Source organism: Zalophus californianus, chromosome 13, assembly GCF_009762305.2.
Source record: "Zalophus californianus isolate mZalCal1 chromosome 13, mZalCal1.pri.v2, whole genome shotgun sequence".
NCBI lineage: Eukaryota > Metazoa > Chordata > Mammalia > Carnivora > Otariidae > Zalophus > Zalophus californianus.
Genome location: NC_045607.1, coordinates 7,771,344 through 7,785,778, shown reverse-complemented (window position 1 = coordinate 7,785,778; position 14,435 = coordinate 7,771,344). Strand labels below are relative to the sequence as shown.

At 54.9% G+C, this 14,435-nt stretch overlaps 1 protein-coding gene across 9 annotated transcripts; it reads right to left on the bottom strand.

Moving 5' to 3' along the window:
- Positions 1-2,866: 2,866 nt before the first annotated feature.
- Positions 2,867-14,435, bottom strand: ST6GALNAC6 (ST6 N-acetylgalactosaminide alpha-2,6-sialyltransferase 6). Of its 9 annotated transcripts, XM_027616097.2 has the most exons (8): positions 14,281-14,425; positions 13,200-13,429; positions 12,051-12,179; positions 11,382-11,472; positions 10,583-10,762; positions 7,622-8,028; positions 5,076-5,183; positions 2,867-4,382 (listed from the first exon to the last, which is right to left on the bottom strand). In XM_027616097.2, coding segments are annotated over exons 3-8 (1,167 nt in total). In that variant the 5' UTR covers positions 12,053-12,179; positions 13,200-13,429; positions 14,281-14,425; the 3' UTR covers positions 2,867-4,003. The 9 variants fall into 9 exon arrangements, with proteins under 9 accessions (XP_027471898.1, XP_027471899.1, XP_027471900.1 ...); XM_027616098.2 differs by lacking the exon at positions 13,200-13,429; XM_027616099.2 differs by lacking the exon at positions 14,281-14,425 and having other exon boundaries at positions 12,051-12,160; positions 13,200-14,234.

Below are 14,435 nucleotides of genomic sequence, written 5' to 3'. Positions count from 1 at the left end.
TGCATGGAGGAAAAATCTGGAAGATTTTTTCTTAGACTGTTAACAGGGAATAGGACCAGGCGACACCTTCTATCCTGTATCATTTGTATGGTTTACGTTATTTTATAACGTGAAGGGGAAAAAAAAAAACAAACCTGGGGCACCTGGGTGGCTCAGTCAGTTAGGCGTCTGCCTTTGGCTTGGGGGTCCTGGGATGGAGCCCTGTGTTGGGCTCCCAGCTCAGGGGGGACTCTGCTTCTCCCTCTCCCTCTGCCCCTCCCCTGCTTGTGCTCTGTCTCTCTCAAATAAATAAATCTTAAAAAAAAAAAAACCCTAAAAACATATAAAATGAAACCAATTTTTTAAATATTTAAAAAATATTTTGGTTAAAGAAAGAACCCCAAGGCTTGAGACGAGCCAGCTGGGGGAGGCTGACTCTAAGGCTCACAGCTAGAACCACGCAGAGCCTAGCTGCCCCAGGCGAGCACGGAGCTGAGCATTGTAGGCAACAGGTGGAGTGGCTACTTTCAAGAAGGACACGTCAGGTCTGCAGCTGGTGGGAGATGCCCCCAGCCCCGGGGCTGGGGGGGGCCAGGGGTAGAGGCCTCAGAGAGGTAACTGGGAAAGAGATGCACAGGGATATGGGGGGCTCTGAACCCCAAAGGAAGAGGTAGGTTTGGTCCTGGCCACACTGGGGAGCCAGTGAAGGTTTCAGAGCAGAGAGGACCATAGTGAGGTCGCTTTAGGAAGTTAGTTTTGGCAGTGAGTGGACCAGTTTCTGCTGGGTCCCATCTGAGGCAGTGAGTTTGTAGGGTTGAGGGCCCCGTGCCTCCTGCCCTCAGCATCCTCCCAAGTTCCACCTTCTGATGTTAAATTGAACTGTCCCAGGGTCCACCCCCAGCAACCAGCTCCTCTCTTTTTTTTTTTAAGATTTTATTTTATCTAACAGAGAGAGAGAGCACAAGCAGCGGGCAGGCAGAGAGAGAGTGAGAAGCAGGCTCCCTGCTGAGCAGGGAGCCCAATGCAGGGCTTGATCCCAGGACCCCGGGATCATGACCTGAGCCGAAGGCAGACACTTAACTGACTGGGCCACCCAGGCACCCCACCAACCCCCCCCCCTTAATGCCCTCCTACGGTGCCTCCCTTCATGCCCACAAATGAGCAGACAAAAGGGCCACAGTGTTCTGGGAGAGAATCTACCTAGAAACCTCTGCCTGCACCCAGATTCCCAGAAGCCTTTGCGTGGGACTGGAAGTGTGCCATATTGCCATCTCGCCATTCCCATGCAGGGCCTTAGGACCCCCATGTAAGGACTTTGCAGGGAGTTCCTGTCCCTCCGACAGGCCAACCACCACCACCATCACTGTACCTGGTGAGCCCCAGGTCTGGGCCCTGCAACGTCCCAGCCTCCTGTCCATCCTGCTGCCGTCCAAGGGCTGTGACTTTGCCCATCTCGTGCTGATACTCAGGGCCTTTTCCCATCTGGCCCCAAGCAGCGTCATTTCCCACTGCTCTCTCCTGTGGTCTCGCTGCTGACTTGAGCAAGGCTGTGGGACCCCCCCCCCCAGGTTTTTTTTTTTTTAAGATTTTATTTATTTATTTGACAGAGAGAGACACAGCAAGAGAGGGAACACAAGCAGGGGGATTGGGAGAGGGAGAAGCAGGCTTCCCGCGGAGCAGGGAGCCCGATGCGGGACTCGATCCCAGGTCTCTGGGATCATGACCTGAGCCGAAGGCAGATGCTTAATGACTGAGCCACCCAGGCGCCCCCCCCTTTTTTTTAAAGATTTTATTTATCCCCCACCAGGTTTTGTTCAGGCCATTCTCCCTCCCTCACCAATTGCACCTAACGCAGCGCATGACACGTGGCGACATATTGCATGAACCTACACTTGGGCAAGAGACAAACGCAGGGTGCCCCTTTTGCCTCCCAGCTCTGTGGCCCACCCTCGCAGCTGGCCCTGTGCCCGGGGGAGAGCTCTTCCCCCGAGTCCCCACAGCCCACCCTGGTCTCACACAGCACCTTTTGTCAGGCCTCCGCTCCCAAGGGCATCTTATCTGCCTAAACAGGTTGTAATCTGCCGGGGTCACGGACCCCCTTACTCCTGCCAACTGGGAGTAAACAAACCCTTTTGCCTAGAGGGTGGCGGCAGCCCTGTGGAGTCCAGGACTCACCAAGCTCCTCCCAGGGCTGCAACCCTGCGGCCTCCTTCCCCCTGGGCCCTGCAGGAAATTTCCACTCCCTGCCCTCAGTGCCCCCAGGCCCTAGAACCAAACTCTGAGCCCCCGCCCCCAGCAGTCTCCCCTTCATTGTGCTGCTCTGGCTTCCTCCCTCCAGTCCCCTGAAGCTGCTTTCGTGACAGCGCTATCATGCCCCCCCTCCCCCTTCTCCCTGCCAGAAGCACCGCCCCCAAACTTCTGCAGGCCTCCTCCTCCTCCTTCAGGCCTCAGAAGAATGTCATCTCTACAAAGTGCCCTGTGTCACTGCCCCGCAGTCCTTAGCACCCTCCAGGGCCTGTCTGGGACAGAACTGCCACAGGGCCCCTCTCCTTCCTAGAACTCCCTAGAACCTGGAGAACAGTGCCTGGACCTGTCTCACCCATGAGGGAACCAGGGCTCTGAGAGGTGAAGTGACTTGCCTGAGACACAGGAACGAGGGAGGAGGGACTGGAAAAGCCAGGTGGGCTTGGTGCCAGGAACCCCACACACCTCTGGAGCTGCAAGGCCTCCACCCAAGCTGCAAAATACATGACTCACTGGCCAGCTGCAAAAGCTGGCCATCCTGTGTGTGAGCTCCCAGCCTGGAGGGTGCGGGCACTGTCCTGAGGAAGCCCACAGCAGGACCAGAGAGAGCCAAGCTGGATCCAAGAGACACAGGAAACAGAACCAGAGTTTAGGTGCATTTATTCCTGTACAAATCATTACAAAACCAAGTGTGGGGTAGTCGCCGGCTCCCAGCCCCCACCCCAATGTGCAAAGGCTTGCTGCTGGCCTCTTCCTCCTCCACCTGACCCCTCCAGCTCCACAGCCTCCTCCAGGAAGCCCTCCAGTCTTCCCTTCCAGGCTCTGGAAGAACAGGGGCAAGCCCACCTCACTGAGGTCCAGCAAAAAAGTGCCTGATGTAGAGTGAGGGGGCAGAACCCAGGCGACGTGGCTCCTAGTCCCCTGAGAGCCTTCCCAGGCCCAGCTGAGGGGAGACCCTTGGACGACTCCAGCAGCTGCAGACAAAAGGACTGCGTGAAACCCCAGTTTGGCTGGGATTCACCTTTCTCAGCCCCAAAGGCTACTCCAACAGGTGGAAAGCCTCACTGCTGGATGGCAGAAAAGGCAGCCTGGCTCTTTAAGAGCCAAACTAATGGCAGCTGAGTGGAGGGACTAAGAAAACAGCTGAAGGTTTGTCCCTTTCCTATTAGATACCACCACCCCCCCACCGCAAACCCAGTGGGAGTTTACGCAAAAATACCCTAAGTTTCCAGGAGGAGGTGAGGAAAGGGACTCTAGACTCCCAGGGAGTTGAGCCCCCCAGCAAGGGGTGGTGGCTGGAGGGGTCCAGTCTTAGGGAAGACAGACCCAAGGAGGTCAGTGGGGAAAGTAGGTGGGGGCCTCAGACTCCACGTGAGAACCTGACACAGGCAGGAGGGCGACCAGAGAGGGGGCAAGGGTTTTGTCCAAAGCCACTCAGGGCAGAGCCAAGACCCGGATGCTGGCTCCCACCTCTAGGAGCCACCCCACCCCAAACACCCCACAAATGCCCTGGCCTGGCCTCCAGACACAGCTCCCACTCCCATGCAACCTCTCTTTCTGGCTCTGGGAAGTGAGGGAGCAGCACAGAGCCCCCAGCTCCGCAGGACAGGACCCCCTTGTCCCAGCCAACAGGGAGTGATGGGGGGGTCCATCCTGGGGCTCTGAACCAAGGCCTTGTGGGAAAGCACACGTCCTTAGCACACGTCAGATAACTTCAGAAATACCCTGATTGACTATGCTCAGACCCTGACTGGACAAGAAATACCTCCAATACCCCTGATTAACCACATAGCTCAAATCCCTGATTGGTCAAGAGACACCCCAGGCCCTCACTGGCTGGAGGATACAAGGCCCAGATTGGCCCAAAGACACTCCGGCCAGCCTTGATTGGCCAGGAGATGGCCCTTGGTTGAATGGCTGGGAGGACAGTGGCCTCTGGCGTGCCCCCGTGAGAGGTCCACGGGCAGGGTGGCCTAGGTCCAGGAGGGGTGGGAGAAGGTGATTCCATACAGCTGGGCCCAGGAGGAGAAGACCCTCTTCTCGGTGATGAAGCGGTGGTGGTTGCCCTTGCGGCTGTGCTCATTCTGGATGTAGGTGACGCACTCGTCTGGCCCCTTGGGCTCATAGTAGTGGTAGGGCATGCGCTGGCGGCGGGGCCGCTGGCTGGGGCAGAGCAGATGGGAGCAGTCAGGGCAGGGGGAGGCACCAGCGGGGCCCTTGCGCTTCCCAGCTCCTGACTTGCTAGAGGACCTCAGTGGGGGAAATCCCTGCCCCTCCTGGAGCCTCAGTTTCCCCATCTGTAAAATGGATGTAGGGTGGACTAGATTTATGACCACCCAACTTTTTTTTTTTTCTTTTAATATGACTGAAACTTTTCCTTTCCTTAGGAGGGTGATAGTGTAGGGTAGTGGAAAGAAGTAAGGGCTCTGGAGCCTAGCCCCAGTGCTTACGGTTTGTGGGACCTTAGGCCACTCACAAAGCGTCTTCCTCAGTTTTTCTCATCTCCGGAACAGAAAGAATAAGGCAACTGTCCACTAGGGTCCCTGTGAGGAGTAAATGACCTAACAAATGTAGCCAGGCCTGGAACATGGTCAGTACTCGGTGAAGAACAGCTGTCACCTAGCAGGCTTGTCATATAATATTATTAATGATAGTGATTATTAATATACGAACTCTGGACTCTGGCTGAGTTGAGGGGAGGCCCCTGAGAGAGCTAGCCCCACGAAGCCTGGCTCTCCACAGAGCAGTTTGAAGACCATTAAATAGAGGCCCTCAAAGGCACCCCCCAGCCAAAGTTTCCGGGGTTCCATCCTGCAACCAGTGACTGGGTGTTGTTAGGAGGGGGGGCTCACCTGCAGTAGTCGGGGGGGACCATGCCATAGACGTGCACGTGGTCACACAGCTCTACTGCAATCACCATGGTGAACCAGCCGGTGCTCAACCACGAATGGGACTTTTCCCTGGGGGCAGAGAGGGGGCATGATGAGGGGGCATGCAGATAGGAAGGAATGGTCAACCCACCTGGAGCTTCCCGGAACTCCTCCCACGCCCCTCCCATTGGGGCCCTCTCCCCTCTTCGGTGACCCCCTAGTCCAGCCCCACCGTGGGAGCGTGTACATGCTGGCAGAGGGCTTGTCTGGGCAGAGATGCAGGGTGTGGGGAGAGCTCTTTTGAAAGAACAGCGCATGCTGGGAATCAACTCCTGGGGAGATTAGTCACAGTAGGGCAGGTTGCAAGTGACCATGAACTTACTAGACTCATGGTCTTGCTTGACGGAGCTTGCTAGAAGCCGCTGTGCCCACACTAGAAGCAAACGCCTAATGGGAGTCTCATCAGAGAAGGTCACGCTGTGACCACAGGTTCGGAGCAGGGCATGGAAAGGAGCCAAGGGCCTAGAATTGAGCTGCCCACTACAGCAGCCAGGAGCCACATGTGGGCACATGGGGGCACATGACGTGTGGCTGAAATGTGCTATCAGCATAAAATATGCACGGGATGTTTTAGTATGAAAGAAAGAACACAGAAAATGTCACTCGTAGTTTTTGACTATATGTTGAACTGAAAATAGTTTGGATATATTTGATTGAAGGTGGTTCTTTGGGAAATTTAGAAAGAAAATAAACCTCTCACAAGACTGACAAAGAGAGAAAAGACACAAGTTACCAATATCAAGCATAAAACAGAGGATATCATCACAGACCCCGTAGACATGGGAAGGGCAATAAGCAAACCATAAACAATTACGTACACAAATTTCCCAACTTAGATGAAATAGGCCAATTTCTTGAAAATCAGAAACTACCAAAACTCAGCCAAGATGAAACAGATTAACCTGAGTACGTGTGACTATTAAGAAACTGAATTCATCGTTCAAAACCTTCGAAAAAGAACTCTCCAGGCCTAGATAGCTTCACTGGCAAATTCTACCAAACATTTAAAGAAGAAATAACACAATTCTACACATTTTCTGAGGCCAGCATTACCCATAAGACCAAAGTCAGGTAAAGACAGTACAAAAACAAAACTATAGATTGATATCTCTTATGAACACAGACACAAAAATCTCAACAAAATGTTAGCACGTCATATCCAGCAATATATAAAAATAATACACCACAAACAAGTGAGGGGCTGTATTATTGGTGGTATAATAACCAGTTTATTCCAGAAATGCAAGTCTGATTCAATATTCAAAAATCAATCGATATTCAAAAATACATAGGGTAGTACAATCCACCACAGTAATAGCCTTAAGGAAAACCACATGATCGTATCAATTGAGGCAAAAAAAAAACACTTGATAAAATTCAATGTCCAATAATGATGAAAACTCTTAGCAAATTAGAGAAGGGAACTTCTTCAACCTGACAAAGGACAGCTAAGAACTCTACAGCTCACATCTTATTCAATGATGAAAGACCAAATGCTTTCCAACTAAGACTGGGACCAACGCTACTCTCATCACTCCCCACACAATTTGACCTTGGATCAAAAGTCCTGGCCAGTGTAATAAGGCAAGAAAAAGAAATAAGATGTATACCCATTGGAAAGGAAGAAATAAAACTGTTCTGAATTACATGTCCTTGCAACATGACTACATGTAAAGAAAATCCCGATGAACCTAGAAAAATCTCCCAGAACCAGTAAGTAAGGTTTAGCAGGATTATAGGATATAAAGTCAATACACAAAAATCAATTGTATTTCTGTATACTAGCAATGAATAATTAGGAACCCCCTAAAATTTTAAATATAATTTATAATAGCTCCCTCAAATCTTAAATATTTAGGCATAAATCAAACAAAGTATAGGATCTATATGCTGGATGTATTGCGTTAAATAAAATATATTAAAATTAATTTTACCTGTTTCTTTTTACTTTTTTAGTTTGGCTACTATAAAAATTTAAATTACATATATGGCTTGTATTATATTTCTATTGGATAGCACAGGCCTAGCTGCTTTGGGGAGATCAGCCAGAAAAGGACATGCGGGGAAAGATGTATCCTTAGGATAGAGCATGCTGGGAGCAACTACGTGCCTAAAGCAAGACATGCTGGGTACAGTGAATACCTGTCAAGAGCTATGGGGAGCTCTCCTAGAAAGATGCTAGGCATATGCCACCTTAGAGCAGAGCATGCTAGGAGCCCTGTTCCCTCAGAGCCATGCATGCTGGGAGGAAGCCCTCCTTGGGAGACAACACAATGCAGAGCATGTTGGAAGTGACTCCTGCTAGGGGCTGGACATGAAGAAAATTCCCGAGGAAAACCTAACCAGAGGGTGGCAGGAAGTGACCACACCCTCAGAACAGTGCATGCTGGGAATAACAGGCCCTCTGGGCAGAGAATCCTGCGGGAGAGCACAGGGCTGGCCAGAGGGGGCAGGCAGGAGGCTGGTACCTGTCCTTGCCCGTCTCACCCCGGAAGAGGTCGTCAAACTGGCGCATGCGGCCGGGAGAGACGGCATAGGCCTCCATGTTGGGGAACACCAAGCCTGCCCGCTGGATGACACGCACAAGGCTGCCCTGGGGCTTCTGCATCTTGTTCGGCGGCCCCCAGAAGATGAACACGGTTTCAGGGGTCCGGTTGACGAACTCCTGGGGCCTCCGCAGCACACGGAATACGCTGGAATGGGCTACCACACGGAAGGTGGTCTTGTTGCCTACGTCGGCTGAGTAGCCCGTGGTGGGCGCGTCGTTCATGCGGATTGTGCACTCGGCTCGTTCAATCTCGGGGCCCAGCTTGGTTCCCAGCAGGTGGCTAGAGCTGGTGACAATCACACACTGGTGGCACCGGGAGGGCAGTGTCTGGGAGGGGGCAAGGAAAATCAACACTGTCTGTCACGTCCATTCAGTGCCAGGCCCTATGCTCTGTAATCCAGGCCTCTGGGAGGCAGGAATTATTTTGCTCATTTTATTTCTATTCATTTACTCATTTATTTATTTAGAGAGCACGGCGGGGGGAGGGGGAGCACAGGGCAGAGGAGAGGGAAAGGGAGAGAAAGAATCTTAACCAGGCTCCACGCCAAGCGCGGAGCCCAATATCGGGCTTGAGATCATGACCTGAGCTGAAATCAAGAGTTGACTGCCCAACTGAATGAGCCACCCAGGTGCCCCTATTTTGCCCATTTTTTTTTAAAGATTTTATTTATTTATTTGACACAGAGAGCAAGAGAGCACAAGCAGGGGGAACAGTAGAAGGAGAGGGAGAAGCAGGCTCCCTGCCAAGCAGGGAGCCCAATGCGGGGCTCGATCCCAAGACCCTGGAATCATGACCTGAGCCAAAGGCAGATGCTTAACCATCTGAGCCACCCAGGCGCCCCTATTTTGCCCATTTTAAAGACAGGGAAACTAAAGGCCATTCACTTGATATTCAACAACTATTACGGCAAGCTGGCTAATGGCCAAATACCAGAGACAGAGCAATGAATAAAAGGGACCCCACTCCTGCCTTCAAGAGTTTCACGGTCAGAGAGACAGACAATAAACAGATAAAAGACAAACTAATGATAGGTGGTGAGTAAAACGTGCTACAAAGACAATACAATAGGGGCAAGGGATCAAGAGGGACAGGAGTGGGGGCTACTCTAGAAACATCACTGGGGGGCGGTTCTTGGAGCTGAGACCTGGAGGATGAAAAGGAACCACATAGGAAAGTACTCAAGGCAGGAGGAACAAGCAAGACCAGAGGTTCTGAAGTGCGAATGACCGCAGTGTGTTGAGAAGCAAAAGAAGGCCACTCGGCTAGGGCAGACTAAAGGAAGAGGGCAGAACAGTCACACGGGGATGTCCCCAAAGTCACACAGCAGAGGAGCACAGTGTTTGGGTAGGAACCCAGGTCTATATGGCCACAGAGCCCCAGCGTTAGTCCAGTTCACACCGCAGCAAGTCTTAACACCAAAAGCTAAGTTTATTCTCACTAGCTAGGGTAAGAGAATTTAAAGGGACAAGGTAAAGTTTTTTTTATACACAGAGGGCAGGCAACACTCTTGTTGAAAGCGGTTGCTAGAACTTGAACTCGTCTGAGCTGGAAAATCCCCTAAGAAGGCATCCTCCCCAGGGCACCCATCACATTTCCACACTACCCACAAACAAGACACCACCTTGTCAGTCAGGAAAGGGTGTGGAAGCCCCTCTGGGCCTCTGTTTCTCCACTGGTGCATGAGTTGGAACCACATGTTCTCTGGGGCCTATTTTCTGCCCATGGAATCCTGTTTACCCTTTAAGCCTAAGCTCAGGTGCTACCTCCTCCAGGCAGTCTTCCCTGAGCCTTACTCCAAAATCCAACAACAGGTCCCATGGACCTCAACTGATGACTTTTCCAGCTTTCCTGGGCCCTACTGGCCTCCCCTCTCTGGCTGGAAGCAGCTACAAGCCCAGCGCTGCCTCATTCCCTGCCGTGTCACCCACACTCAAGCTCTGCCACTTTTTTCCCAGGTTCCATTATTTTTATTTTAAGAGTTCTTAGGGTCTCAATTAGGTGCTGATCTATGGGCCCCTTCCCAGTAAGGGTGTATTCAGATGCTGAGAGACTTAGGAGGATTTGTGAGGGAGGAGAGGGAGACAGGCAGCATTGGGAGACCTCCTCCGCCAGGAAGGTGTCCATATTCCAGGCCACTGAGGATCTCCCTGGCATCCTGGAAAACATTTAGGGTTTAGAGGATTATAGGGTGAACCCCCAAAACACAACCTGAGTCTCATGGCTACCCAAGGCAAACAGAAGCCCCAGGAATAACATGTGGCTTCTCTGCACAGCCGCAACTCTGAGGGGGGGTTGGGGCAATACCCTGGCTCCTCCCCTCCCTTGCCATGTGGCTTTGGATAAGTGACTTTACCTCTCTGAGTCTTGGTTTCCCCATCTCTTCAAGGGGGCTAACAATGCTGACCTCACAGGGTCGGTATGATGATTACTGCTAGTCACAGTGCCCAACACACAGCAGGCAACTGACAAAGGACAGCCATCATTATGACTGTTTTTGTACTGTCAAGTACTCGAGTGCTCAGCTCCCAAACCCTGTGTGGACTCGCCAGCAGAGACAGAGATCAGTGAAGACCAGAGACACCTGTCCTTAGGGATTCTGACTCAGGAGGCAGTAGGATATCAGTGCTAAAAATGGGACCTTGAAGAAAACGGAGGCCCAGAGACAGACAAGGCACCTGTCCAAGGTCACACAGCCAACAGGGAGGGGGCTGAAGGCACTGGAACCGGGGCCTTGACTCCTGGGGTCCCCCCCCCTTTCCTTTAGGAAGAATGGAAGTAGCAGAGAGAAGAGGTGGAGGAGGTGGGAACAGAGATGGTGGGCAGTGGGGACGATGAGCCATCAGCCGGGTCTTGGAGATCTCCCCAAAGCGGTCACGCTACCTTGTTGCCGAGAATCGGGACGTACGCATCAGTGATGCTCCACTTCTTGAGGTCGACCGGCCTGCGGGTGCGGCCCCGCGGGGAGCCGTAACGGAAGACATCATGGGCACTGTTGGAGCTGTAGACGATGAGGATGGTAATGAGGGCGAAGACAACCACGAACACCGCTGAGCGCTGCTCCTGGAGAGGGGAGAGGCTGGTGAGTGCCCAGCCACCCCACAGGCCCCCACCTCAGGGCCTTGCCACCTGCCGTGCCCGGCTCACTCCGGCTCGTCATTCCAGACGGGTTCAGGCACCACCCCCTCTGGCCCCCTGAGCACCCCCATCCCGGCACCGGTCACACTGCATTCAAACTGCCACCCCCCCCCCCCCCCCCCCCCCCCCCGTTAGGCCATGAGCTCTGTGGGCTGGGACCGAGGCAGCTCGGGAAAACGTCAATGAATGGATCACTCTGACACCCTCAGAGTGATGCTCAGAACATTCTGTCGTCTTTGACTCTGACCACTGCCCCTCCCCCCCACCCTTCCCAATCACCTGCTCAGCCAATCCTTTACCACAGATGGACCAGTCAAACCTAGGAGAACAGAGGCAGACCTAGCCCAGAGACAGACAGGAGCTTGCCCAAAGCCAGAGATCAGTGGCCACAGCAGAGCTCAAGCCAGGGCCTCTCAGGCATCAGGCACTTCTTGGGAGGGAAGAGACACTGGTGGTGGCCTGGGTCTGAGGCAGGTCCAGAGGAGCCCATTTTGCTGAGGAAGTAAACGGCTGAGATGGGGACAAGAAATGAAGGGGGACTTACTTTGTTGCTACTCATCTCTCTCCGGCGTCTGCTGAGGGGCAGGGGCCGGCGTCCTGCAGGTGGCCCAGGGGGCAGGGATGTGGGGTCACACCTGCAAGTCACAGAAAGGTTATGGCTTGGGCGCTCTCCCCTAATACAGCTGATCAAAGGCTACACCCTCCCCACCCAACCAGCTTTCCTAGCCACCCGTGACTTCAAGGCTCAGGGCCATATCCATTTTGCAGAGAGAGATACTGAGGCCCAGAAAGGGCAGGAACCTGCCTGAGGTCACACAGCCAGGTGGTGGCAGAGCCCTGTCTCTCTCCTTGCCCCTGGCTCTCTCCCACTCTGCTTGCTGAGCAGGGACCTCCCCACACCTTAGCTCCCCGAGAGGGCTAGCAGGCCTTAAAGCTGGCTCCCCAGCTGAGGGGCTTGTCCGCCACCCACACACACTCCCAAACTCTGACTTAGGTCCCTGTGGCCTTGGAATAAAGCAATATTCTTTCTAGGTACCCAAACTCTTCTGCACAGGCACCCTTCCAGATCTTGCACAAACTGTCCGCTCTATCTAGAACACCCTGCCCTCTTGCACCCTGCTCATGCCCTCTCATCCTCCAAGCCTGGGGTAGGCCAACAACTTCCTGTGTGTCACCTCCCCGCTAGGCTGAGAGCTCTCAGATCTTCACTCACATTCTCTGCTGTGCCTCTGAAGCCACGGAAATGGGTGCAGGAGGTTCGCTGAATGACTTCGTTAATTAACAATAAGATCTTCGGCGATTAAGGGCAGACTCAGCAATGGGCTATAATCACAGCCCCACCCTGAGAGTGGGGGTGGGGGGGGTCTCCAGTAAAGATGCAGCCCAGGACAGCCCTTCCTTCCTGCCCATCTGCCCTCAGCGGCCGTGGCTGTGAGGGGACATCCTCACTGGTCCTAGCTCCCTCCAGACCTCAATTTCCCCACCTGTCAAAAGGGAGTAAGTACTTGCATCCAGGCACCTCCACCAGATTCAAGGCCAAAGGGAGAGTGTGCTGAGGGAGAAACGGGTGCCCTGGGCTCCCCAGCTCCGTCCTCCCCTCCAGGGGCCTCCCAGCTCTCCCGCCGCTATCCCCGCCCCCTGACCTGGCCGCTGTTTACTCCTACACAGCCACCAGGAATAGCCACAGAACCTCAGGCCAAAGGAGGCTCCCCCCAATGCCGCTCCTGATTGGTTGGGCCCCGACTCCGCCCGCTGCCCAACCCCGCCCTTTCTCCGCGGGAGCCCCCCGCCCCTGCTCCCAAGCCGGGTGTCAGATTTCTCCCCGGCAGGAGGGCCAGTCAGGGAGCTCTCGGGACTCTCATTGGGTCCAGTGCCCGCGCGATACAGATCAGGAAACTGAGGCTCATTAGAAGAGAAAAGCAGCTTGTCTTTGGACTCACAGCCCGTTAGGGCGCAAGACAGGAGTCCAGAATCCCTGCGTCGCACCCACCAGCACTGACCCTCTGGCAGTCCAGGCCCTCACTGTCTAGGCGGAACTTCTCCTCTCACTACCGTTTCCTTCTTATGGCCCCCCACCCCCCACCCCCCGCTCCAGACACACCAGGGCACTCCAGTTCCCAGGCTCACCCCCTGCTTTCCCACCTTTGCCTGAGCCGTGCCCTCAGCCAGTACCACCGACCCCCCTGGTCAGCCCTGTCATAATCCTGCTCTGATAAGGCCATGGTCATACAGCATCTCAGGTGCCAGTGTGAATCCCGGTTCCACCACTTACTGGCTGAGGGGCCTCGGGCAAGCTATGGGACCTCTCTGAGCCTCAGTTTCCTCATCTCTGAAATGGTAATTATAAGGGTAGGTAACTTACGGGGTTGTTGAAAGGATTCGAGCAGATGTGGCAAGGGAAGCACGGGGCTTGAAAGTGCTCGATCAGTGCCTGTCAGTAGCTGCTAGTCTTGTGGTTATTCATTTGTTGGAAGCCTTCCTCACCTTGAGCTTGCGAATGAAACACTGCCCCTTCTCCGACACCTAGCCTAGTCACTTCCCTCTGATATCGAAGAAGGTGTGCAGGAAGCCACACTAGGCATCCGGGCAACGCTGCAAGGGAGGGGCTCTCATTCCCCATTTCACAGATAAGGAGACTGAGGTTCAGAGAGGCAGAGCTGCCCAGAGTGTGCTGGGGAGCCTTGTTTACAGACTTGTTGGCAGGGAGCAGCCCGGGGCTGAGCCTGTCAGGATCTCCCTCCAGGATCTCCCCGGGCTGGAATGTGCCAGAGGCCACCAAGTTTGTGCTCAGCACCTGGCCTACCACTGGGGAGCAGGCCTGCTGGGGAGCGACTTGCTCAGGCTGGGGAGGCGGCAGCCCAGAGCGCTGGGCCAGGAGCGTGGCCTCAGCCCCGACACGGGCAGTGCAGGAGGGCTCAGTCCGTGGGGGGCTGAGGTGGGGGCCACACCCTGCCCTCTGTTTGGGGGCTTTCCCTCCCTCAGCCGGTGGAGTCCTCCTGCAGGGTCGAGACGCCCCCACGAGCCGCGTGGGAGGAGGGCTCCGGGGAGAAGGGGGGTCTCCTAATGTCTACATGGGGGTCGCTGAGCCCGAGGGTCCCCTGGTGGGGGGCGACTCACCCTGTCCGCCCCCTCTTGCGCTGACCCCCTCCCTAATTCCCGCACTCCGGGCGGTCCAGAGTCCTAGCCCCAGCTGGGAAGAGGAGGGAGGCAAGACGGCGGCAGGTCCCCGAGCTCTAATAGGGTAGGTAGCGGCAGGGGCCGCGCGAACCCTGCGACAGCCCTTGGGCGCGAGGACCGGGGTCTCCAGGCGCGGCTGCCGAGAGTGGGTCTAGAGGAGCCCTGGGGCCCCGCATCTTCCCCCTGACCGGGGGCTCCCGGCCCCTGCCCGGGGGTGCAGGCAGCGCCCCCCTCCCGCTGCCCGCCCCCGCGCGGCGCCCGCTCACCTCCCCCGGGGAGCGCCCGGCCCCCCGCGGCCCCCGAGCCCCCTCACATGGCGCCGGGAGCAGAGAGCCCGGGTCCGCGCTGCTCCGGCCGCCCAGGCCCCGCCGCAGCCCCCGCCCGCCGGGTCCTAGCGCCGCTGTCGCCGCCGCCGCCGCCG

What these genes read in the sequence shown, in the direction of transcription:
- ST6GALNAC6 (XM_027616097.2), bottom strand. An exon ending in GGTGAGACGGGCAAGGACAG is followed by an intron (nt 5,184 to 7,621) that starts GTACCAGCCTCC and finishes CTCTGCCCCCAG; the next exon opens with GGAAAAGTCCCATTCGTGGT. An exon ending in GTCCCCCCCGACTACTGCAG is followed by an intron (nt 4,383 to 5,075) that starts GTGAGCCCCCCC and finishes TGCCCCAGCCAG; the next exon opens with CGGCCCCGCCGCCAGCGCAT.